Genomic DNA, 27,438 nt, shown 5'->3' on the forward strand with positions numbered 1-27,438 from the left:
GCAGTGGCGTGATCTCGGCTCACTACAACCTCTGCCTCCCGGGTTCAAGCGATTCTCCTGCCTCAGCCTCCCGAGTAGCTGGGATTACAGGCGTGTCCCACCACGCCCAGCTAATTTTTGTATTTTTAGTAGAGATGGGGTTTCACCATGTTGGCTAGGCTGGTCTTGAACTCTTGACCTCATGATCCGCCTGCCTTGGCCTCCCAAAGGCTGGGATTACAGGAGTGAGCCACCGCGCCCAGCCCCTCCTTAAAACAATTTCTAATCAGATCCATTATTTTACCCAAATGGGTTGAGGGGACAAAAACCAACCCTCATCACCCTATTTGGTGAAAATAAATATAAATAAATGATGATCCTCTCTTAAAGGGTCATTTTCCTTCAGGGGTTTATAAGACTCAGCACTTTAAAAAGCTTGAACAGGAATCCGGTATTGCCACTGTGGACTGTTTTTGAGGCAGGTTCCCTAATTTGGACAGCCCCACTCCTAAGGGCAGCAGATCTAATTTGGAACGTCTCAACCATGGGTTAAAATCAGCCGGGATGAAAGGACACCTGCAGTGACTCTCAACCGCTGATGAGGTGCTGGCTTCTTATTCTCCAGCCCTCCTTCCTAAACAATGCTTGTCATGGAATACCAGGTCTGCTTCCTGAAATGCCAGGGTCCCTCTAGGTCCTTACCATTCCACAGCCACATCAGTAATAAGAAAACCAGTGGCTACCTGGAGGTGGCACCAACTTGGAAAGGGAGGGCTGGGCAGGGGTTTGGACGTTAAGCCCATGAGCTGTTTGGACAACTTCAGTCTCTGGAATTGAGTTTAAATTTCTGTAAACAACTTCAAAGTCAATTCTAGAGAGATACTCTATGTGACTGGTCCAAATAAAACACATTTAATGAGGTCATATTCTTCCTAAACTTTTTAAGAGAAGCAAAAACAATGGAAAAGCCATTAAAATTTACACAAAGACCATTAAGACTCTACTGGTGTCAATTAAAACAAGGCCAATAAAACATGAACAACTTCAAAGTTACCATCACTATCCACACTGTTCTACAGTTATACGAATATATTCAAGCACCATATTGATAATAGGTAGGTAAACGACAAAGTCCTACTTTGGCGATCTAACCCATGCTCACACAAACGAGGAGCTTCCTAGTCAAGATGCGCCCAGTCCTTGGCAATGTGCCTGCTTCCTGGGCATTGCTCAGCGGCAGGCAATGGAACAGCCAATAAATCAAATCGCTGGTGGAATATTTTACTTTGAAATGGAGTGATGTTTGGTTAATAATCTGAGATCCACTAATCCTAAATGGGGTGACCCATTTAAAATGGCCTCTGTGTAAATTCACAGTTCATTAAACAGAGTCTGGTTTGCACAGGGCATTATGTAGTTAGTATATAACTCATGGATTGAGCAAGGATGGCTGGGGATACCCACGGGGACACACTGGCTGAGTCTGGTGGCTTTCATAACACTGTCAAGCTTTCTTTTAATGTGAGATTCATTTAAATCACTAACTTAAATGTAGGTGGTTTTGCTTAGTAACCTCTTTTGGTTTACAGTAGAAAATGCAGTGCAAACATTTTAAATGAGGAATATTCCATTTACAATTAATTTAAACTTATGAAGCTGTTTCAACTGGCCTATCTAAATGTGTTAATTAACATCAATGATGGTTTCTTATTTTTCACACTTTGTTACTCTGATCATTAACAGTGATGGAAAAGCTAAATTAAGTTAATGGGGAACGGATTATAAATTCTTAAAGGACTTCTTAGTTTGTTTTCAACTGGAAAATATATAGAGAAAGATGAAGAGGCATCTTTGCCTCTACTCATCAATTTTTGGTAACAAATTTCTTAAAAACCAGATGGTTTAAAGAAAATTTTTCCAAAAATTATTTTAACATTCTGCTCAGACATGGCTGCTAAAAAAATAGCATATACACATATAATACTGAACAGCTTCTGCAGTGCCTGTAAACTCTCAGCTCATTTTCTCTTTCTAAAAAAAATATATATATTATAACTGATCACAGAACTCAATCTCTATTGTGCAGCAGTACCAAAGGTTCTTAAATTCTCAACAATGAAGGAAAAACAAAAACCCATTCCCCGGACCGCTTGAGCAGGACTAGGGGAGGAGGAGTCCGTGGATGGTTAAGGTTCGCTGCCCGGACGCCCTCGGATTCCTCGAGGCTGCACCTCTGTGGGCAGCTGGCGGGGCGCAGGCCAAGCCCCTCACACCCGGGAGATCCACACGTGCGGCACACACGAAAACCCAATGCCACTTATCGAGACTTCACGCCAACGAGGACAACAATGAGCACAATGATGATGACAAATAATATTAAAATCACAAGCATCTTCCGATTCTTCTTTTGATACTGTTCTGCCTACAAAAAGAGGAGGGAAAAAAGGCCGTCATTTTCCCCAAAATCCCAGATCAGGTCCCACTTGTTTCCAGAATGAGGCTTCCAGATCTCTCTGCACAGTGACTGAGGTCTCTGCTATAGGCTACATGATTGTAATCCCTCCATCAATCCCAGGGAATTCAATCACCAGGAGTGGAAGAGCCCCATGATCCCGGAGCTGCTTATTTACCCTGGACGTGGAAATGGACTTGTCGGAAACCTACTACTAAGACAAAGGCTGACAGGGAAGTGAAAGCTCATGCTTCCGTGTACAGCTGGGCGTGCTTCTCCCTGCTTCTCCTCCTACAGGCCGTGGCAAGCGCCCCTGCAGCAAGGGCCGCCTGTTCCTGCTCCGTGTTCTTGAAGCGAAGGCACAGCTCCTTCACCACGGAAGGAAACAACGGGCTGGAGGACCGTACCTGGCAGGTAGGCAACAGATGCCCAAAGAGGCCCCATTTCAACCTCCCCTAAATTTGGAAACAAGAACTCATCGTTTGAAATAAAAACACACGTGTGCCCCATGGATGTCATACGCATAAAGATCCCTCTGAGGCGCATCCTCCCAGTGCTGCTAACAATATAGCAAAGGAGCTCTCCAAGCTCCATCTGGGCACCAGGCCTCACCCTGCACATCTCTTCACCCGAACACCGCATCCTGGAAGCTCGGCAGGAGCGCGGGAACTCCACCATGCCCGGTGGAGAAATGCCAAAGGGCCCTGCCTGGCTGGCGAAAGACACACAGCACTGAGAAAGGAGAGCCAGAGGACAGCAGAGTTCAGAGGGCGCCGGGAGGCACGTCCAGAGAGAGCATGCGCTGCCTCTTCCAGACCTTGCTATGGCACAGGAGGGAGGAGGAGACAGTGGGAAGGCAGCCCTGGCGAGAATGGCAATCTCTCCTGCTCCAACCCCTACGGTAGGCTTGTTCCCTGAGCCTGCCCGGCCACCTGGAGGAGCCCCTCATTCACCAGGAGGAAACATCAGGCAGGGAAGAGCACCGGAGAGTCCGGTCATGGGGAGCAGCTCCCGACGCTCAATCACCCTTAGACTAGCCGACTGCCAAGCACGCGGCCAGTCGCGCGTGCTGCCTACAGCCTTGTGGCTGGAGGGAAGATGGAGCACGCTGACTTTTCTAATAAGTAACCCAGAACACCAGGGAAGCCAGTACTAAATAATATACTGTAAAACCTCTCAAAATGATTTATAAAGTAGAATCTAAAACAAAATTTTTAGTTCCCACTAGATTTGCTCACTCCCGCAGAGAAAGCTTTTCCTTTTATCTGTGTTATATTACAAAACATATTTCACTAGTTTTTATTTAAGAAACTTCAAAACCAATGCATAATTCAGCAGCACATCAGAACCTGGGTATTACAGAGTGAGAAACTAAAGTTAGTTTTCACTTTTAATAGACAGGGCTTGGCAACCAAATTAATCTAAATGCTTAAAAAACCCCTGCATAGACGAGGTCAGACTTCTCTTCCCCACCATAGGCTGAAGTCTCATATCCACCCACACGTGGCAACAAGCCCCCTGATAAGACAGCTCAGGGCTTCTGGTTAGACTGGTGCAAGGGCTGACTTTTTGTAAACCCAATACTGCTGTTAGATGGGGTGATCTCTGGTATAGGAAGCGACTGATTTTAGAAAAATGGTAGCGTAGTCCAATAGTGAAATGGCAAAACACTCATTATATGGCTAGAAACTCTACTGAGTCCCAAAGATACAAGGAAATGGATATGACTTAATTTGTGAAGTACTGTTATATTCCTTTTAAAGAAAATATGTAACCAATTATATATGGGAGTCTCCAGCAGTTTATGCATGTTTCTCATAAGTGATAAAATTCCTAAGATGCTTTCCATCTATTTTTTTAAAAGAAAGAATATCATAAAAAACATCCCTGAGGCCAGGCACGGTGGCTCATGCCAGTAATCCCAGCACTTTGGGAGGCTGAGGTGGGCGGATCATAAGGTCAGGAGATCGAGACCATCTTGGCTAACATGGTGAAACCCCATCTCTACTAAAAATACAAAAAACTAGCCGGGCGTGGTGGCGGGCGCCTGTAGTCCCAGCTACTCAGGAGGCTGAGGCAGGAGAATGGCGTGAACCCGGGAGGCGGAGCTTGCAGTGAGCCAAGATCGCACCATTGCACTCCAGCCTGGGCGACAGAGCGAGACTCCTTCTCAAAAAAAAAAAAAAAAAAAAAAAAAAACACAAAAACATCCCTGGAACAGCTGCCTTATTAGCACAGAATAAAAGAATTACTACTCTACTCTCACTTCAACAAACTTCTCTTTTCTCAAGGTAATATACAGATATGCTGTGATAATTAAAAGAGAATATTAGATTTTTATCTTCTCCAGAATGATTCTCCACGAGCAATTCATCAGAAATGTGTCACAACAAGAGAGGCCCAAGTCAGTGGCAACAAGCACACAGATTTTCAACACATATTTTAGCAAATGCCCAACTGATTTCCTAAAACGAGAAGCATCAAAAAAGAATGAAATATTTTCTAAAAGGAAGAACTCCAATTCCTTTAGAATTTACTGTCACAAAAAGGGGTTCTTGGCAATTTTGGATTTAAGTGTGAGATACACCTGGAATCATTAACTACAATAAAACGGCAACAGACCCCACAACTGGCTTTAAATGAAATGACGAATCCCTTTTTACACTACTGTATTGAGAGTGGACAACACAGACAAGAATGCTGAAGATCGTTATGGTGGAAGAGAACCTTCTTACCAATTCTTGATTATTTGAAAATAGTTCCTAAAATTCCCAACTTTTGAAAGACATGTTATTACCTTGTGAAGCTGTTTCAAGCCATCTTCGGTTTTGATACAGGACTGTTCAACGTTATAGTCAATTCTATCAAGGACGGTACCCTAGGTAATAAATAACAGTTACAGACAATCAACAATGGCAACTGTGAAAATTGAACATCAAAAATGAGATATGCAAATTACAGACATCAGCATCCATAAGATGATATTTTCTTTCCCTGTATGCTGCAGGTACACAAGGAGGGCTCTGGAGTTCACCCTCAATTGGTGTCAGGAGCTTGATGGCAGAGTGCTGGTTACTGCCATCACGTCTAGCTCACGAGAAAGAAGTACTGACAGATTGAGGTTTCCTTATTAGTTTCAGTTACCATAGAATATGCCATATTCAGACTTACTGGGGCCTTAAACAATATATGGTTCAGTGGACAGAGGCTCTGACCAGCACAGAAGCTCTGTGCCCCTTTGCTGTCTACATACTTGGATTCAAGTAAGCAGAGACCACCAGGTAAGCTCGACCCTGTTATGAGTAGACCTGCAAATTGACTATCATGTCTGTAAACGTGGATACACATCTCTATGGGTCAGAGCAGAAAATGGTAAACTCCAGTCTACCACCTAAAATTAAAAATTTGGACTCAAGGGGAAGATGTTTAATTGTTTAATCTCTTAATACAAATTGGAAGAAGTAGACACTGGGCTATGAGGAAGAACAGAGCTTTTATTGGAAACATGTTGGATAAGAAGAGAGAGCAGTTCACTGGGAACCGCTGGAGTAATTAATGTAACTGGATCTTCCAGAGCCTGAACACTCCATTCTGCAGTTGGTTTCAGGGGGATCAGGACCCAAATCCCTGCTGGCAAGATAATAAAATGCCCTAATCAGATTTTAACAGTGAACAACAATTTAATTCTACTTGAAAGCTAGTGGTTCCAATCGCCATTACACAATAACCTGCCAAAATTAGAAGGGAAATCTTCTATATTATCAGAATCATTGCTGAGCTTGGTCAGAGTCAACACGGTCTCTACAGTAGGGTGCTCACATGAGTACCCTCGAGGCATGGGAAGAGAATATTAGAACTTCTATTTATTTCTTATCAAAAAAAGATTAATATTCTTACAGGGAATGACAGTAGCCTATGTATATAATTTTGTAAATACACACATCTTCAGGCTGAGTGTCCCTTATCTGAAACGCTTGAGACCAGAAGTATTTTGGATTGGGGATTTTTTTTAGATTTTGGAATATTTGCATACACATAATGAGATATTCTGGATGGGACCGAAGTCTAAACACAAAATTCATTAATATTTCATATACCTTATATACATGGCTTGAAAGTAATTTTATATTATATATATATATATTTTGAGACAGTTTCACTCTTATTGCCCAGGCTGGAGTGCAATGGTGCAATCTCGGCTCACTGCAACCTCTACCTCCCAGGTTCAAGCAATTGTCCTGCCTCAGCCTCCTGAGTAGCTGGGATTACAGGCACCTGCCACCATGCCCAGCTAATTTTTTTGTATTTTTAGCAGAGACAGGGTTTCACCATGTTGACCGGGCTGGTCTCGAACTGCTGACCTCAGGTGATCCACCTGCCTCAGCCTCCCAAAGTGCTGGGATTACAGGTGTGAGCCACCGCACTCGGCTACGATATTTTTACTAGTTTTGTGCATAAAACAAAGTTTTGACTGCAACCTGTCACATGAGGTCTTGTGTAGGAATTTTCCACTTGTGGCATCATATCAACACTCAAAAAGTTTCGAATTCTGGAGCATTCTGAACTTCATATTTTCTGATTAGGGATGCTATGTATATATTCATAAACATACACACACACACACACACACACATATAAAATGACAGGTGCACACACACGTTGGGGGAATTGGCTCCAATTTTTTTCCCTGAAAGGAGTACAGGAAAAAGAAGGCACAGATAGTATGGCAGGAAAACCTATTCACGAGGAAGGCCAGCTCACATACCTGTTCTACAATCATCGCTCCTAAGTCCCTGAATATTTCATTCAGGTCAGAAATGGATTGTACAATCTGGCGAATCTCTCGTTCCCGCTCTTCCACCATCAGTGTGTTCTGCTCCACCAGAACTAACTGGTCATCTGTAAAACCCTAGCAAAATAGTGCACAATTTGTTGGATAGATTGTTTTCCCCTCTCAGGAAAGCTATGGTGTACTTGTTTAGATATAAAGACAATAATTTAAAGAAAATGAATTCTGAAAATATTTCTACAAAGCACATAAATAATAAGCAAGCACTTATTTTTCCCTAACAGGAAAGATTCAAACTCCCTAAGCCAGCAGGATCTAAAGCTCTGAGGCCATAGCAGGGAAGACAGAAGCCCACGTCTGCAACTCTGCAAGGGCAGATAAACAAAACCCCTGGGATAGCCCTCTACTTCTCTGGGCCCTTCCTAAGAAGGCAGGGTGTTGACCACTTTCCCAAAGGCTCTGGAAAGCAGATTACAAGGTCTCTCTGTGGCCTTTGGAAAGGAACAAACAGTATGGCTGTTCTTCCACCTGCTGCAAAAACAACTTGATGAATATACAAGTCAACTGTACCAATCCATTGACACTGTGCAGAAGTTCGAGGTCTAGGAGGAGAGAGCAGCAGAATGGGGTGCACAGACACAGTAATCAGCTTTGCAGCCACTCACATACCCGATGGTAAAGAGTATGATCGTCTCCATCATCCACTAGTGGTACTGATGTGTCGAAAAAATGCTGGGATCTTTCCTCTCGATTCTTCATGCCTATCACAGATAGGAATTCACCTTACTTGAATATGTAGACCATCCTGGGTATTGTTCTACCATTAAAAGGGGGAATTCTAGAGTAAACTCCAACAGTCAAAATTGAGATATTCTTAGCCGCTTTAAAGAAGCCTAACTCCAATGGGGGTGGAGGGAGAGTAAAGAATTACAAACATACAACAATATGCAGGCATTTGGGATTATTCAAGACAAAGTCACAGTGTAAATGTGCACAATTCACTTGATGCCAAGACAAAAATGACACAACCATCTGAGAATTTCTAAGTGAAACAGAAATATTTAATCTAACTGCTGTTACAAAACATTAAAAAAAAAATCAGTATTTCTCTCTAGAAGCATCTCTAATAAGAATTCCATATGGCCCTAATCAAATTTTGGAAGTAATAAAATTAAAATACAAATGTGCCAGTTGTCAGAGGGAGGGTGAACTGAAGTTTTTTTTGGAGTATGTGGGGACTTTATTGATTACAATGGCAATTTTTAAAAAACCCAGTTTACAGGGTGATGAGAATAAGAAGAGAGCTGAAATCTGGCTTTGCACTATTTGGGAAGGAAAGGTCTGTTGGGTGAAACCCATGGTGCCAGCAGAGGAAGTGTTTCAAGAACCCTGGGGAGGGTTTCTCAGGCGCTCTCCAACACTTTGGTTGTTATGCAAATACGTGGCTTTCAGTAATAACAACTGCTTTTTACCTATTGAAGAGCAGCTCTCCCAAACCCCAACATCTAGAAAACAACAGGTTTTTAAAATGTGCTTGATTTTCAAATTCTTGCAGCTTGACACAAAACAAATTTTGTTTGCTGAGATGCTGAACTATCTTGGTGCCCTCCCCCAGCCTTGGTTGGTACCCCATGCTGTGCCTTCATTCCAAGCCAGGGTTTCACATGAGGAGGAGGCTTCCCTTTATTGCATAAGGTGTGACCGTGTTCAAAAGGTAACAATGAAAGGTATTGGACTAAATGAAAAATTAGTCGCAAAAAAGAAAACATAAAGTGCTTTTCTTACTCAAAATCCCTTCACTAGGCCCGGGCAGCACTCACGTTTGAGGTAGCCCGACTGTGCGTGCCGGAAGCTGGTGGAGAGTTCCTGCAGGGCCTGCGCCAGCGAGGCCACCACGTTCCCAAGCAGCCGCCCCTCCTGCTCGGAGCAGGCCCGGGCCCGGCTCGGCAGGGCCTGCACGGCACGCTGGCACCTGTGGAAGAGCTAAGAGAACAAGCCCGAGGCTCAGGGCAAGCCTGGGAGAGAAGCCCCTCTGCTAACACTGCCATCATCACAAGCCAGAGAGAGAAGTGAGAGGCTCTGTTCACTCAGGCTGGTTTAGAGAAAGGTGAACAGATAAAAGGAATCTGTGGCTTAATTTATACACACAGAAAGATTTCACTAGACTTCAGCTCCTGCCGTGTAAGGCCTGCTGTGTGCCCAGCTGCTCACGTATCACGTTAGACAGGCTGAGTATCCCTCATCCGAAATGCTTGGGATCGACAATGTTTAGGATTTCAAATTTTGGGAGATTTTCGAATATTTGCAGAATACCTACTAGTTGAATACCCCAATCTGAAAATTCGAAATCCAAAATGCTCCAATGAACATTTCCTTTGAGTGTCATATTGGCACTCAAAAAAAAGTTTCAAATTTTGGAGCATTTTGGATTTCAGATTTTCAGATTAGGAATGTTCAACCTGTATTATCATATATCATATTATTATTGCATTCCTCTCATTTAATCCCTAACAAGCATCCTATGAGGATGGTACTATTATTATTAGTCCCATTTTACAGATGAGAACACTAGAGTCAGAGGGATTAAATGAGAATCATGTAACTGTTAAACTGATAAGAGTCAGGTTTCAAACATTCCAAAACCCCAGGGCTTTTCTCAAAGCACCATATTCCTCTGATAATTAGCACCCAGGAGACTTAAGTAAAAAATGTAAACACTGAAGTTTAAACACTAGTCCTATTATTTTAAAATTAATCAAATTTAGTATTTTATAAAAATTTTTTCTAGGCTACTAAGTTGTTTTTTCAATTATGAGGACTATATTTTAGCATTAAAATTTCTTACCACTAGTATACGATATTAGCTATACATTTTAAAATCAAAAGATTGAACTCGATAATGTTTGAAATTTCATATTTACTTTATTACTTTATCAGTCCACAGTAGTATCTGCCAACAATTGAAAAACAGTCCCCACACCTCCAAGGCCTCACAGGTACCTACGCTGACAGTTGGAGGACTTCTGGGCCTACTGAGGTCCCTTTGAGAACTTCGGGTTGGGAAATGAACTCCAGGAGACTGACTTTGAGTAACACTCTAGTTTCTGAGATTGCCATGAGAAGGCTCACTGGTTTCCCCAGGACTCACTTGCGCTCCTCACCTGAGTGATCTCTTGGGTAGTTATCTCAATGGCATGTTCCTCTTCACTGCTGTCATCCAGGGTGGGTCTGTTTAAATGCTTGTCATGAAGGCTGGCCAATTCTTTCATCTTCTGCTTAATCCGGCCAACATCATACTGAATCTAAGCAAATGAAGTCACAGAACTCCACTGATGCCAGGCAAGCTATTGGTCTGCCTCCGAGACAATCAGCTACACTCAGCATACAGAATTTGGTCTTCAGCAAACTTGTTGGCTTGCTGATGTGTGAGCAGCTTTAATTCAAATTACCAGAAAATCACATAGCATTCTTCCTTGTTGCATGGTTTTCAGTTTATTCCTATAATTCAGGTAGTTACTACCAGTGTCAAAACTAAAGCTAAAATCATTAACACACACAAAGACAACTTAACCTGAAGTATTTCTAGAAATATACATTCAAGTGCGGCCAAATTCGTTTATATGACAGATATCTTAAAATACATTGTCATAATTACTTAAAAAAACAAGATGGTATGAAACTAACATGCAACTTACTTCATCCACTCCATCCACCCATTTAGGAGGTGACCGTTTTGTCACACCAATTGCTGCTTCTGGATCTAAGCTGATGCCTGACACAAGTGCCATACGGTCATCAGCAAGCTACAGGAAAGTAAAGGGACAGGGAAAAAATTATTCCAATCTAATTTAGATACAAATACTCTTACTCTCTTAAATGTTGCTCCCTGAAAAGATACAGAAAGGAGTGAATGTTTACTCTCTCTTAAATGTCGCTCCTTGAAAATATATAGAAAGGAGTGAATGCACTTGCCTGTATTATAAACTTGCTTTTGATAACTGCTAGGATTTGGATTGTTCAACTATCTTTTCATGCACCAGCTCTTAATTTCCTTGGATATACTTGAGAACGTGAATTTGACTTGATCTGGCTATAGAAATGTAATGAAAAAGTCAACAATAGATCCTTAAAATAAATACCTCTTAGTACTAGTACTGTGATAGAACCGCAAGAACAGCAATGATTCGTGTGATCAGTTACAAGTGGAAAAAAAAACAAAACTAGGTGGTAAATGAAACAACTACAAAATGCTCAATAGTAGCAAGGTTTACTTATATACGCTTAGCTTATTTTGGAAAGAGGGCTGATCCAGTTATCTCAGTCACACAGTCATTAACCACGTGTTAAGATGTGTGAAACAACTGCCTAAAACTGCTAGCAAATTATCTACCATTTGGCAAAAGCAGTCCTTAAGATCTCAATGCAATCTTACACTGTCATTTCTTTTCTTCAGTTAAATGTCCACAGGCAACATTTCCCCTTATTTTGAAATGATATCGATGGTTCTTGTTTATTTTAACTATATAAGACACTGCTGTAGAAAGCTTTTAAGAATGGGAGGGAAATCGGGTGGGTGTGGTGGCTCACGCCTGTAATCCCAGCACTTTGGGAGGCCAAGGCGATCACCTGAGGTCAGCAGTTTAAGAGTAGCCTGGCCAAAATGGTGAAAACCATTCTCTACTAAAAATACAAAAATTAACTGGGCATAGTGGCTTACACCTGTAATCCCAGCTACTCAGGAGGCCGAGCAGGAGAATCGCTTGAACCCAGGAGGGGAAGGTTGCAGTGAGCCATGATTGTACCATTGTACCATCGCACTCCAGCCTGGGCAACAAGAGCAAAACTGTCTTTAAAAACAAAACAAAACAAAAAAAAAACGGGGAGGGAAATCATGGGTTTGGCATGGTTAAGCTGTTTTCTTGCCTGCAGGCAGTGAATCGGTTGAAAAGCTCTTGAGGTGCCCTCCAGAGCTCAGAATTTTTAAATGCCAATTTCAAAAGATCCAAATGATGATCAAAGTATAATGGAAAATAATCTATAAAAGTCCTTTATAGATAATACTTTGGAAATTTTCTAAATCACACTGTAGAGTTGGGTGAAAAATTCATACTGCTTTTCTTCCCTCTTCCTTGCATTTATCTAAATTTATTTTTTCATTCATTAAATACTTATTTCCTTTTCTAATAATAAAGGAACAAGACAAAATTTTAAAATCCACAGATGAAGGGAGAAAAATGTCATATAAAGAAAAACTTAAGATTAAAAGAACACTTCAAGTAATAGGCCCTAAATCCTAAAGAGTTCACAGTAAAATTCTTAAAAGCAAATTGGTATCTTCACCATCAACCTCCCTGCACACCCCGGGGTGGTTCTGCCACCATCTGCTTCAGGCTTTCTGTGTGCTCTGGGGCATGTATGTGTCCACTCAGGGAGCGCATCCTGGGCAATGACCATGCTGGACGGACCAGGCCCCATTCACTAATCCCAGTGCATCCAGGAGCCGTGATTAAGCCCACCGGTGCTCCAGCACGGCAGGGATGCTGCAGGGCCAGTGTCATTTCTTAAACAAATGGTGTGTCATCCAAACCCGCACTGTTTTGGGCTCCCAGGCCGTGAAGTGGTAATTCTCTACCACCACCACGTTCTGTTTGGTTTTAAGCGTTCACCAGTAGGAATTTTACGTTCTTGACATTATTTTAATCCTCACAAAAACTAGGTGAGCTAGAAACTATGATTCTAACCTATAAATATGGAAATTGAAACTCAGAAAAGTCGCTTGCCCAAGGTCACAGGGCTATTATGTGACAGACTGAAACCTGGGTCGGCTGACTCCAAAAACCCCTTCCACCCTCAAAGGTGCCAATCACTCCACAGGCCCATGAACTATAACTGCAATTTGCTAAGAAAATGAATCAAGACAAGCCATCAGATTAAAACAAGAAAATATAGCAGTTTGATTCATTTCCCACCTACTACACCAGGGACTATAGGATAGGCCCCCAGTGAGTGACGTTAAGTGTCAGTAAAGATCACCCTCTCTTCCTGACCATCCGTGGACAGAGAGATGCAGACCTCACCCTCTACAGCGCAGGCACAGAGGCGGCCAGTGTCAAGCAATCAAAGGAAGACTTGTTTATTCCTCAACAACTCCTGCTCCAAAGTCACCAAGAGGTACACAACTCTGTGGGAGACACACTGACTAAAAAGCAGGGGGACAAACCACAGGCCCAGCTCCCAGCACCTGCCAGCCATACATCAGGTGCTGTCTATAGGTACTGCTGGACTGGAACAGAACTTGAACTCCAGCTGTTTATACAAAGTAAAATCTAAAATTGCTAAAGTACCTCTTCATGAGTCCTAGAATTTCTACCACACCAGTTTATTATCGAATCCACTATATTTTATTATTACACATTTCAATACAGTAATTATTTACAGTGATTTTATAATTTTTAAACTCATGATCTTACTTTGTACTGTTTTTACTGTTTACAAATACGTATTACACTAAAGAAGACAGAGAGATAGTATCTATCTAAATTTACTTGCATTGGGATTAGCATCATTTTATCCAAAACAACAAATTATAAACCACATTATGAAAAGTCAGTTGAAGTGAATACAACTCTTTGAAGTAGTACTTGATTTTATGCATGTGTTCCCCCCAAATTAGATGTAAATCAAAAGTGGGGAGAACACACTCTTTGTTAAGGGTCCTAAGGTAGCTTGATAATTAAGAGATCCCTACACGAAGGGCACGGATGCCAGCCCGCTCAGCTGGTATAGCTTTCCCATACACTCTATCAGGGTTTTGCCAGTAAGACAGAACAACTGATTCTTTGGGAGTGAAAACTTTAAATAGCGAATAATTTGTCTCTTTTATGACACAGTCTATAGCTATAGTTCATTATGATAAAGAAATACCGCCCTACTGAGAAGAAGTGTGTCATTTCTTTTATCAGTATGGATTTGTAATGTGTATCACAGTATGTACTATTAAAAAACAAGACAGTATGTTTTGGGAAGGGAAAACAATTGTTGAAGATAAACATCAACTATTTGAAATGGGAACAAATATGGACATAAAAATTTTTTATGTGCAAAATAAACACCCTTTTAATTTCAGAAACCTCACTTCCCACTTAAAAACATGTCTTCTTATTTGTTGAAGATCTAGCACATATATCAATTTTCAAGTTGTCATCCTATTTCATACAGATCTTAAAAAATGGCCAGATTTCTAATTCTCTTCACTTACCCCTGCTGAATTTCAACATGGTGGCCCCTCTAAATATATGATGTTGGTTACTAAAGCTTTTTTAAAAATAAATTTGTGCGGCCAGGTGTGGTGGCTCACGCCAGCACTTTGGGAGGCAGAGGCAGGCAGATCACCTGAGGTCGGGAGTTCGAGACCAGCCTGGCCAGCAAGGTGAAACCCCGTCTCTATCGAAAATGCAAAAATTAGCCAGGCGTGGTGGCATGCACCTGTAATCCCAGCTACTCAGGAAGCTGAGGCAGGAGAATCACTTGAACCCGGAAGGCAGAGGTTGCAGTGAGCCGAGATCGCGGCAATGCACTCCAGCCTGGGTAACAGAGACTCCATCTCAAAAAATTAATTAATTAATTTGTGCTTCTGAAGTAAAAAAATCTTTCCATATTTTTTAAATAAAAATTGTACTTAAGAGAATTAAGAACTCTTGTCTCTTTGATATGTAGTTCCTCTCTCCAAGAACTACTGGGGTCTGCTACCCTAACCTAGAGCCATCCTTCCTGAGAGAAATGCAGAAAAAATCCAACAGATGTTCAAAACAGCACACCCAATGGCTTTCCTGCTAGTCTCACCAAAGGTATCTTTTGCCTTTGATCCACTTTAGATGTTGACATTTGTCCCTTTAAAGAGTACCAGCCAGTATGGACAAGTTGTCCACCTATGGAAGGAACATACACACTCTCTCTTATAAATCTTGCTGTTCCAGATCTACAGCCCTCCTACTCTTAAAACCCCGCCTTTCCCTGAAGGCTGATTTAGTGTAGCCTAAGATTACAGAAATAGCAAAGCCTCTGTGGAGATTGGAAAAGTCAGATACACCTCTTCCCCATCTAAAAAAATCAACTAAGCTTAGCCATAACGCATTGGTAATGAGAACAATACTGATAATTCTGGACTGTCTATGGCAATGAACACTTAACAAGTCCAGAAGGGACACTGAAAATCAACAGACTGGCAACTCATGCTTCCACATGAAACTCTGGGAGCCTGTATGATGAAGTCAGACCACTTTGCTAATAGACAATTAGGCTTAAGAAATCCGAGTTGTTGGAGAAGGGAATAAGCATGTAGATAAAAGAAAAAAGTGATGTCAGCACTACATTTTTCTAAACCTGCGATAATTTTAAAATAATGCTTACCTTTTCTGATTATGAAATTAATAAATGGTCAAAATAAACACTTTTAAAATGGTATAGGATGGTGCAGTGGCTCACACCTGTAATCCTAGCACTTGGGAGGCGAAGGCGGGTGGATGACTTGAGCTCAGGAGTTCGAGACCAGCCTGGGCAACATGGCAAAACTCCGTCTCTACTAAAAAATACAAAAAAAAAAAAAAACCCCAAAAAACCAAAAATAGCCAGGCATGGTGGCACGCACCTGTAGTCCCAGCTACTCAGGAGGCTCAGGCAGGAGAATCGCTTGAAACGGGGAGGCAGAGGTTGCAGTGAGCCGAGATTGCACCACTGCACTCTAGCCTGGGTGACAGAGTGAGACTCTGTCTCAAAAAAATAAACAAAAATAAACAAAATGATACAAAAAATATAGAGATAAAAACACTTGAGAATCACATCATCCTGATACTGTTGTCAGTTGCACTGATTTTCCTTTTTTCTCAACTAACATACATACTCTGAGGGGGAGAACAAGGAAGGGAGCAATCCGTTCCTCTCTGCCTTCTGTGAGCACTGTACTGAGCACTGCTACTGACCTGGCCCACGCCAGTCCCAACAGCAATCCTTCAGAGGGGCGCCGCTCCCTATTTCACCAACATGGACACTGGGGCCCGGCCCAGGCACTCTCAGATGTGCACTAATCAGCCATCCTCCAGGCAGTGTGGTTTGGGGGCTCGATATTTGTATCTTGTGACTTTTAAAATAATTCTTACCTTGAATTTAAAAACTCCCAAACTTGGGAGATTTCTTTGTCATAAGACGGGAAGTAGATTAAAGATAGAGAACAAAGGAGAGGGCCAGACACTTCCCTGGGTAAGAGAACCAATGGTGGGCTCGGCTTCCTCCTCAGGAACACCTTACTTAGTGTTTTCTGAGAAGGAAAAGTGACATCTCCAGGGGACTCAGGCTAGAGGAGGAGAATGACAATCAAACATGGAGAGACCGCAGGAAGCCCCTGAAGTGGGGCCGTCGATGCCTTCACCCTGGGAGATGCGGGTGATATGCACTCAGGGACATTTGTTCAGGCCTCACCTATAAAGGGGTGGCTACTATCTAATCCACTCCGGAGCTGGGCGTTTACTATTTCCAGAGACGCCAATGTGAGGCCTTGCTTCAGCTTCAAAGAAGCCTCTGGACACTGTCCCCAACCACACCCCCAGCTCCTAGGCCAGTACCTGGCACTTCAGAGTCCTGAACGCACAATCACAGCCAGCTGAGTGAGCCGACAAGAAACGAGTGGAATAAATGAGGTAAATAAAATGTACGTCACAGACAATTGTGGAAGCCACACTTCATGAAAAAGATAATGGTGCTGGACAAAAGAGCAAAAGGGGCAAGTGAAACGCACAAGGAAATGAGGTGGCTGTGGGCACCCACGATGAGGCAGCAACCTGCATTTCTAATAGCACTGGGGTGCGCATGGAGGAGACAGTGCTCTCTACGCAGGGCCTCTGATCACGGAGCATGAAGACTCCCTTTTAAGCCCTTAGAGGTGAAGCATAAGAAAAGCAAAAGGGCCTGCCAAGTTCATGCAGTGAGTAGCCAGTTTCTGGAACTTGCTGCCTGAAAAAGGAAGTAGGAAAGACTGGAAATCGGTTCAGACAGCAGACCCCGAAGTAATTATGACCATTTATGTGCCCCTCCTTGGAACATTATTCAAATGGTTCTTCAACCTAAGTGGTTCTATAATTTGTTACCCTCCCCCACACCCTATACACTTCCTTTTGAGGTCAGAAGCTCCATAGCTTCAAACTGTTCAGCCAATAGCAACACCTATTTTAACTCAGAATGCCTGCTCTCCAAGCCCCCAAGCCTTAACATTTTTAAAGATTGATCAGCAAAGCCACCCACGTCCACTGTGCTCCAGAGATCCCTACCTTCATGTGTGTGAGCTGGGCCCTCTCCAGTGCCCAGTGCCCAAGCGGGGAGCTGGCGGTGAGGTTCCTGAATGGGAAAGGAAACCCCCACGCAGGCATGACCACGACACCTGGCTCAGTCAGCTACCAGTTAAGTGGGTTTTTTTTTTTTTAAACTAATTGTTTTTAGTGGCAAAGTATACATGCACATGGTTTAAAAATATATATGCACCCTAAGAAAAGAGTTTGTAATAGAAAGGAAGTTTTTCTTCTATCTCAGATGTTTCTTGGGGTGTATCCACTGTTAACAGTTTCTTGTATATCTTTTCAGGAATTTTTTAAGCACACACAAGCATAAATATGAGTTATTTTTTCCTGAAGAAACAACACAAAACAAAACAGAAAGGAGCAGGAATCACATGATCCATGCTACTCTGCATCTGGGTCTTTCCACTCTGCCATGTGTCTGGGGCTCATTCCACTGCAGCTCTCATGGATGGGCCTCACTATTTGCCTGGTACAGAGGGTCAGAGATGCTACACGATGTATTTAACCAGCTCCCAACGACAGCTATTTAGGCTGTGCTCAGTCTGTTGTCATTATCAACTAGTTAAGGTTTTTAGAATATATAGGTAGATCTGAATCTAATAGTTAGGACCCTACTGGTTTTAAGGACAGTGATCCTAATCCTACTTTACTGTTCATACTTCTAAATGAAAACAAACAAGAACAACCCTCATTTCTCCATCACTCTATACTCCGGAAAAATATTCTTACCCCTTCAATGCTGAAAACAGACAATAGACACAAACATTAACAACAGTTTTCATCTCATTTTTTCTCAACCCTTTTACTAGGGCTACTAAAATAAAGTGCTTTGAATATATACTCTCTCCACCTTCTGGGCAAGATGCTACTAGCTAATAAAAAGGCCAAAGGCACCCCCAGCTAGGAGATGCAGAACTGGGCCCAGGTGACAACAGCTTCAGGTGCATCCACTGGGTGTCAACTCATTCCAGACAGGAGTGACAAGGAAGACCCTCCCACAGTTGCCGTGGCTACAGTCCTTCTCTCTTAGGGCCTTCACAGACACGCTGGTCTTCTATACTGTCTACCTGAGCAAGTGCACCACTCACCTCTCAGAAATCAGGAAGCTACAGACATTAATTCCCGAAACGTTCTGGCTTCCTTGAAGAAAGTGTTCAACCTTTTTACTGCTTCCAAAGTTGAGACACTTTCCCAAGAGTAGTAAACAATCTTCCCAAAGCCTTTTTCAAATCATCAGTTCACATGGTGTGAAAATATATTAAATTCTACATATTAAACTGTTAAAAAAATTAGAAAATAATCAAAACAAATGCTAAATATTTATAAGCTGTTAGCATTTTATATATGAGCAAAGACTTCAGGAAAAGCAGGTATTTTATAATCTCAAATTACCCAACATATAAAAATATTCAAAACACGATACCTCGTCCAGCTCCTGAAGAGACATGTTGTTCCCATCAGTCCCATCCAGTTAGGGAAAGCAAAAAGAAAGCAGCATGGGACAGACAGACAAGGCATGGTCAGTTGAGAAAACACTGAGATTTTAAGCTAACTAAACATAAAGATCCACTAAGCAAGGTATTTTAAAATCTCCTTTTGATTCTTCTTTTTTTAAAATAAGCTACATCAATATATGCTTTTATTTTTATTTACTGCGGTTGTTTTGAAAATGAGCTAGGAAACAAGCAAAACATGATTGTAAATATTAAAATACACTGGAAACAGATAAAACACACTTGCTTTGGTTTCACTAAAATATGCTGTTAATCTGTTTCATAAACACCAAATATCACATACAATACCACATTCTAATTTCCCTTAGGAAAATAAAATGAGAGCAGAGCTAAAATGTAATTTTATCATGTTAAATAAATGTATATTTTAACATGTAAATCAGACCTGCAAATGCAACAAAATTAAAAAATGAACGACCCACAGAAACTGTCTGTAGCCGTATTCAGATAACATGTGAGTGACCACACATGCAAGGTCTCTGCAAATTACATCCCGCAGACACGGCTTCATCCCTGGTAGTAAGAGAGCTGAGAAACCACTCTTTCCCGGAGAGAGACACAGGTGGCAAAATAAAAGAAAAACTCTTACCATCTCTTGGTATGTGTTATTATTAGCTAGAAAGCGTACAGTTATTCATAAAGCTCTTATAAAAGCAAGCAAACGAGACAAAACAAAAGGTAAGAATACATTTTTTCTTTTAAGGGGAGTGGGAAGGGAGAAGCATGACACCAGAGGGTTAAGTTTCAATTGAAAACTAACGGTTCTTTTTTAGATCAACATGGAACTCTATCTTCTGGACAGACATTTACTAATGACAGATAATCTAAACAACTAGCTCTTTTTTTTGTACAGTATTGATCACTGAAATAATTTGTGGTGAAATTCAATAATCAATTGTGTTTTTTTATGTTTAGCAGTAAATTTAGAAAATAAAAGAACAACTTCCTTATTTAAAAATAGTGCAAATGAAGCTGCTGTATCAGGGCCAAAATATTATTAAACAATGATAGCAATAAAAATGTAATCAAACTTTACTCCATGTAAAAATTCAATTAGATGACATTATGGAAAGCTGCAAATCCTCTTCATTCCTTCTACAATTTTCTATGAGAGCAAAAGAGAACTCTATACACACCCTGCCATAATAGTAGTACTAGACGATATTAATAAAGATAGTATCAAATGGAAATCTGATTTAATTACCTTTTACTTCACAAAGAAAAAATGTTTTTATTTTTTAAAAGCTTAACATTAAGAGAACATTAAAATCTTTTATTAATAAAACATGATGCAAGACAAAACCCCTAACTTGAGTATCTCAGTCTTCTTACTATTCTGCAGCAGCTCCCTGGCATTTAATCTGTGAACGATGTACTACTGCAAACCTCGGTTAAAATCTCGGCTGCACATGTGCCTATGCTCTTGGATTATTAACCGAGCACACACACCCTGATCTTCTGATTGCTACAATTATTAATTGATAAGAGGTGAAATCTGAATCATGGGATTCTAGGGCTAGAAATAACTCTTTTCTTACAAATAAGAAAACTAAGCTTCAAAATGTATAAATGCATTGCTCGAAGCCACAGACCTTGTTAATGGTAAGACCGGGGACAGACCCAGGTGTTCAGGTCTCTTTCCACCCCACCCTCCAGCCTCTCTAATTTTATTAACAATTCAGGGAATTACTTGTAAAGGCAGCTACCACCACATCAGGAATATTAAATTAAGGTCACCTTTTCAAAGACCCTCCCCACCATTCTGCTACTTAAAAATAGAAGGCTTTCGAAGCTCTGCTTGCCACCAAATTACCAGGAAATTTAGTCAAGACCTGAATTAAAACATTTAGAATTACCATCAGGAAAGACCAAAATAAAGCCAAATGAAAACACATTACTACACATCATCACCTTCTAAATCTTTATGTCTAAATCTAGGTTTTTGACCTGCCAATGGCATGCAATCAAGCAAATACTGAAAACTCCAAGTAGCATGTGGAATTTATAGTCTAAAGAACTTTCTACATAAAACTGAAAAATCAGTGGAAACCCATCTGTGTTTACTCAGGAAGTCTGGAAAAGTTGAGCAAAATGAGTTGGAAACACAGGTCTATACTATAGTGATATTTACTTTATTTCCTTTACTGCCAAAATAAAAGTTTGCTTCACTTTTATCCAACAAAGTACCCTTATTCTCAAAGTAAGCCTCACTGCTCCCATGGAATCTTTAAAAGCAGAAAAGCAAGTAGATCTAAAGAGAAATATATAATGATTTCATACTTGGATCCTAAAGACAGAGAACTAATTTTCCAACAGACTCAGCTTGTACTAAAACTTAGAACCTTCAATCTGCAAGTTAAAATTGACTGTGTAAGGTTTGTAAAAGTGAGATAAAGAAAGATGCTAGCCTCTTGCAAGAAAAAAAAATTGTTTTTAAACAATAGGCCCTTCCATTTTCCAGGATCTGCAACACAAGTTCTGAAAATGCAGCCAACACCAGAGTGGCCCAGGAGGTGAGCACGGGGCTCTCAAGCCAGGTTTGCCAGAGTTCCAGTCACAGCCCCCAAACCATCAGGTGGGTGATGCTGGGCCAGTTTCCTACCTCCTCTAAAATCTGTTTCCTTATCTGTATCTGAGAAAAACAATAGTACTTATTTGATAGAGCACTGTGAAGACAGCCAAGCTTACACATGGAAAGGGCTTAGCCCAGAGTCAGGCACAAAGTAAACTCTCTATAAATCTTAGCTAATATTGTAGTCAAGCCTGAATAAGAACCTTAGGTTTCTTATAACCATAGTTAATCCTTAATTTCTTTTTTTTCCTAAAGCACACATTTTATTAAAAATAATGTGCTTAAGTTTCAAACTAATGGAAGACCAATTAACTCTAGCTTCCAATTATAGATTATGCATTATTTTAAAGCAGAGTATAGATTAGGCAGTAAACACTAAGAAAGTAGCTCCAACCCCTATATTAGATCCATTCCCAGGGATCGAAGGAAACCACACAAATCCATACAGAATTTCATCAGATCAGAAGAGCATCTCAATATCTACCTTTCATTCATTTCTTTATGACTTTACAATTTTTTTTGAATGATTGTTTAGCTTCATAAATCCATTTCAGTTTCCTAAGGCCAAGCTGCTTGAATGAGTTGCTACCTTAAAACTTGCACTTGGCTGGCATAATAATGTGAAAGTTACTTTTGCATGGTACTGGTAGGCTACTTCTAAGGATTTCTGTCAGTAACCTTGGACTGACAGCCACAAAGCTGTTGACTATGAATTCCTCCTTTTCAAATTAAAGCTAAAGTCAGGAGAAACAATGTATTAAAACAGAACTTGAGAAAATACTGTTGAATCCATAGGGCTGGAAATCACCTAACTCAAACCCCTCAGTTTACAAATGAGGCAAAAGATACCCAAAAAGATTAAAAGCTTGCCTAAGGACACACTCTGAGCCTGCAGCAGAACAGGATTTAGGCCTCAATTCTCAGATTCAATTCTCAGTGCTCTTTCCTTTATTTCATGCTGCCCTGAGGCATGAACGTGATGGGGCACTCAAAACTGAGGCCAGAGCAAAATGCATGGGAAATACAACTGCATTTTGTTAGGAGTGTATAAAGTCAAACCCGTCTGTTTTTAACAATCAGTTTTACTAACATTAATACAACTAAGAACACAAAAAACGTAGAATTTTGTTCAGTTCTGGGTGCTGAACTTTAAAAAGGATACAGAAAAACTAAACATCACTTATAGGAAAGAAACGTAACCACTCTAAGCCGGGACTGCTAAGCCTGGAAAGAACTCTGGGTAACAAGGCTTGCACGGTTACCAGACAGAAGGAAGACCCGAAGGAACAGAACTAAAAGCAGGACCCCAGGACACAAACAGTTGGGATTAACAGGCAAAGACTTTTTAGTGGTAAAAATCGTGGAGCTGCTGGCATTTTCCATCATAGTCACAGAACATGGCCAAACAAGACAGGCATAAGGGGTTATCACAAACGGGTACACTAGGCCAAATGACCTTTAGGTCCCTTCTGGCCCTTAAGGCTTTGTGTTTATCTGGTCACTGCCTATCCTCCTTAAATTCCTATTTGACGTATTTGCCTGAATGCTGCAAAACCCTGTATGCACGCACAGGTACACACAATAACCCCACTACAACAACCAAATTCTAGTTTTTTCCCTCAAACTAGGATGCAAAAAATGCATGTTTAAATCTTTTGAATGACATGGCTAAAGCCATGACATGGCTACAGGTGTGCTTTGCTTTGAGGTGTAAGAGACATACTACTCTGCAATTAATTTCTGCAGCCTTTTCCTGAAATAAAGATGTCAAAATTCAGGGTTATAATTTTTTTTTAAAGTCTGTTATTTTAGGTGTATTTTTGGTTGGTATCAAATGCATCAAGATCAAAGTCTACAGCTTTTTCTTCTAATTAGAAACTTAAAATTCCAGGTTATTATTTTTTAAATTAAGTTAAACTCAGGTTTAGTTTCTTCCTTTCAAATTGCCTGAGTGTTAGATATATATTTACAAATTGTCTCTTTTTAACTGTTCTACTTTACTATAACGAATATACTTATTTTAAGTTTCTATTTAAAAATTTTCAAACATGTAGAAAAGCCTACAAAATTACTTAAAATGTCCCCCACATACTCATCACTAGACTCAACAATGAGTAACAATTTGCCTTATTTGCTTCCTCTGTTTTTGGAGGGGTTTAAGGATTTAGGTAAGACACCTTGACATTTCACCACTAAACATTTTAGTAGGCATCTCTAGTAAAATTAGCAAATGTAGTGTATTATAATTAATTTAATTAATTCTTTAATGTCACCTAATACCTAGTCCATATTCAAAATTTGACAGATATGGTATTGTTTGGTTTGCTACATGGCTTTGAAATTTACAAATCAGAAACAAGGCTTTAAATTTTTTATGAGCTAGATATGCAGTGAAAAGCATTGCTAAGAGTTACTCAATACAGTTTTTACAAATTGTGTTAGACGTGGCTTTTGCTTCAAAAATGTTTATAAAGCTTTTCCAACTTCCAGATAAGTTGAAAAAAATCATAACCTCTATGTGGTCTTGTTAGCATTTCGCCGTATTGTGTGCAGAAATAGATTTTGTAAGATCACCTGTAAGCAAAGTGAAGACGTAACACTTCAACCCTAAATACTTCAGAAATTTATGACATGCCATTTTTTTAAACACAACTAAAATATATAAATCTGTGTTTTCTTTTAAAATTTTAATTCAGGAAAACTATGTTTGTTAGACTGCAAAACCTATTTTTTAAACAGTATGAATTGACTATAAGGATATTTTAAATGATATGGCTGCTTTCAATGATCTGAGAAAGATTTTAAATGGTCAGACTAATACAAATATTAACATTTTCAATGGCATGACATTTAGAAAACATTTTTTAATGTTCTGACTTAGAAATATATTTTTAGTTGGGTTTAGAAATCATTTTCAAAAAACTGTGAGTTAGGTAAATATATCTGTATATACCCTGACGTATCTATTTTTCCAAACTGTATACTTTAGCTATCCATTTTTAGTTATTTTGCTTAGCTTAAATATTTTTTTTAAATTGCCTAACTTAGAAAATAATTTTCTAAAGTGGTTTGATTCAGAGAAGGACTTTTAAAAAGCTTCCTGTCTCAGATACTAGGTTTTTAAACCGTCTGACTAAATGGGGGAAAAAAAAACCCAAAAAAAAACCCTCATGTTACCCAAAGGTTCAGGGTATTTTGAACCTTAATGATTAAAAATTGAAAAATAAACAATATGTTTTTCAATCAATTAAAACTGATACCTTAGAAATCTTAATATCAGTTTCAGTTGTTTTTGAGGCAGCACAAAAATCAAGTCATTTAAGGAACATGTAGTTCTTATTTAACATTACTGAAGTACCATTAAGGAATTGTATTCATCCAATTGCTACTCAATTTCTTGGCTTATTTTTTTCTTCAAAATTAGCGCTAGAATTAGCCCGTTTCTATGCTACCAGACATCTTTACATTTATTTCAATATAATGTCATTCCTTTCAGTTTATAAATGTAAAACCCTTCAACTTCTTAATTGAAATCTCACACACACTCTGTCCCTGTTTCTAGGCTTTTTGACCTGAGTTTACATGCTTTTATTCCTGAAACCGCTCATATGGCTTAAAATCACTTTTCTATCAGTTATATGGCCAAAGACATTCTCCACTTGTGACTTACAAAAAGGAGAAACTGTCTTTGTAGACATGATAATCATGACATATGGCAAAATTTTTCTGAAACATTTAGATAAAGTCACAAAGAAAAAAATGAACTGGCAATACAGTCCCTAGGAGGTGAAATAAATGCGGGGTTTCCAAAATTGCCTATCAAGTATAATCCCCAAGAATGTGGTCCTGGGATGGCTATTCCCCGCCTGTTCCAACGCTGCTTCTATTCCAACCTAGCCTCCCTACAGCAGGTAGCCTGAACTACAGCCAGTTTCATAACTTCACTTTTCAATTGAAGACATTACCGAGCTAACGATCACTGTCTGGTATAGATCATCCAGACTCGCCCCTTATTTAACAGAGCAGTAAACTGAGGCTCAGAAAGGGAAAAGTAGCCCCCATTAAAAACAAACCAGAAACAGTAATTTTTCCAGGACCACCCTTAAAAAACACTACTGCTAGGCTAACTAAAGGTTCTGGCTAATTAAAAAAAAAAAAAAAATGCTATTTTAGAGGGTTAATTTTCACATATACCTCCTCAGGCTTTTTTAAAAAGTTCGAATGGAGAGGAAAGCGTAATTTCCCGTCTGGGAAATGGAAAGTGAAGAGGCTAGCACCTCGAGTCTTAGAAACCCAAGCCCCCAGGAAGAACAGTGAAACAATTATTCATAGGGAACAAGGCCACACAAGGGCTGCGGGACCGTTAAAACGGGCAGAAAAACAAAACAAAACAAAACAAAACAACAACACAACTGCTTCCTCTTTAGGAGAGGGAGTCGTTCATTTGCAAGGATTTGGGTCCATGGTCCCGCGACCCAGCCATTAGGACCGAACTGAGGCTCACTATTGGGGGGAGGGGAGCTTCAAACAAAACGAAACAAAAAGGCTTCAGAAAGGCCCAATGCTTCCCAATGTTAGCGTTAAAACATATGTAAATTACAGGCGGCCTGTAGCGCAGTGACGCCAAGGCGGGGGATGCGCGGGGGGGCGGGGGGGGTGCTGCGGAAGTGAGGAGAAGACAAGGCAGAGGTGGAGCTGCGGCCTCGCAGCACCGCTTTTTCCCCATCCAGGGTTACAGATGCCCCCTGACTCTAGCCAAGAGATCTTATTATTCTTAGTCTTATTATTCTTATCTTCTTTTTTTAAACAGAGAGACAGACAGAGACAGACAAACAGGCAGAGCCGCAGTGCACACGGTCCGTGTGTCGGAGAGGCCGCCGGGAGACTCACCGCAGCAATGCTACGTGAATGCAGAGGGCTGGAGGTGGTGTGACTACTCACTTGCTCGGCTAACAGCTGCCGGTTTTGGATGGAATTATTCCGCAACAACAAGAAAGCGTCGGTTAAACGCCTGGTGGCCATGTCTCACCCTTTGTGACCCCCCTCTCAGGGGCCCCCCGCCCACTTATAGTCCTGATTTATTCACTTTCTTTCTCTTGACCCGGCCGGCCCACCCTTTCACAGAAGCTTCTCGACAAGGCTTCAGGCCTCAAGCCAAAAAGACGCAGCTGTGCCCTTCGCCAAAGCGTAGAGACCCCTCCCCAAATAACTACCTAGGCTTTCCAATTGTCTGACTCCCCCTACCCAGGACCGACTTCGATCTCTAAGCACTTGAATCCCCCCAATCCTTGCGTAGCGATCCAACGTTCCAGAGACCCCACCCCAATCCAACCTTGGATCTACAAGCGTCTAACTCGCCAATCCAGCTCTGGACTGGGAGGCCCTGAAGCCCCCTACTCCCTGAGACCCCCAAAGGTCTTTGCTCTCTACCCCTAACTTGGCTCGTAAGCGTCTAGGCCGTGCCCTGAGGTCTGGCTGTGACTCAGTTTCCCCACCAGAGGCCTGGCCTAGGCCCTCTTTGGACAACCGGAGCCAGGCCTGGGGCCTGGACTACAGGGCGCCTGCAGCTCCCTTCTGGGGCCTTGTCTGAGCCTGCTGAGGCCCTGCCCGACCTCCTGACCCCTTCCTTTCCTGGGTGGCCTGGTCCTCCACTGCCAGCAGGCTGCTGGCCTGCAGGAGGACAGCAGGGCCTGCCTCCCCGGCCTTCTCACTCCTCTTCTCCGGCTCCCTCCATCCCCGGATCTGACTGCAGCTCAGCCCCGGGCCGTTTCCGTGCTGTGGTCCCG

The 27,438-nt window shown here is 41.1% G+C and overlaps 1 protein-coding gene across 5 annotated transcripts; it reads right to left on the bottom strand.

Moving 5' to 3' along the window:
- Positions 1-128: 128 nt before the first annotated feature.
- Positions 129-27,438, bottom strand: STX16 (syntaxin 16). 5 transcript variants are annotated; one of them, XM_025398853.1, is made up of 10 exons: positions 27,245-27,403; positions 26,543-26,608; positions 18,990-19,001; positions 10,916-11,023; positions 10,382-10,522; positions 9,041-9,203; positions 7,890-7,981; positions 7,197-7,340; positions 5,229-5,309; positions 129-2,401 (listed from the first exon to the last, which is right to left on the bottom strand). In XM_025398853.1, exons 4-10 carry the CDS (start codon positions 11,006-11,008, stop codon positions 2,297-2,299), a joined length of 819 nt encoding a protein of 272 aa, XP_025254638.1. In that variant the 5' UTR covers positions 11,009-11,023; positions 18,990-19,001; positions 26,543-26,608; positions 27,245-27,403; the 3' UTR covers positions 129-2,296. The 5 variants fall into 5 exon arrangements, with proteins under 5 accessions (XP_025254638.1, XP_025254635.1, XP_025254633.1 ...); XM_025398850.1 differs by having other exon boundaries at positions 26,594-27,438; XM_025398848.1 differs by having other exon boundaries at positions 26,543-27,438.

The sequence above is a fragment of the Theropithecus gelada genome, chromosome 10, assembly GCF_003255815.1.
Source record: "Theropithecus gelada isolate Dixy chromosome 10, Tgel_1.0, whole genome shotgun sequence".
NCBI classification, from domain to species: domain Eukaryota; kingdom Metazoa; phylum Chordata; class Mammalia; order Primates; family Cercopithecidae; genus Theropithecus; species Theropithecus gelada.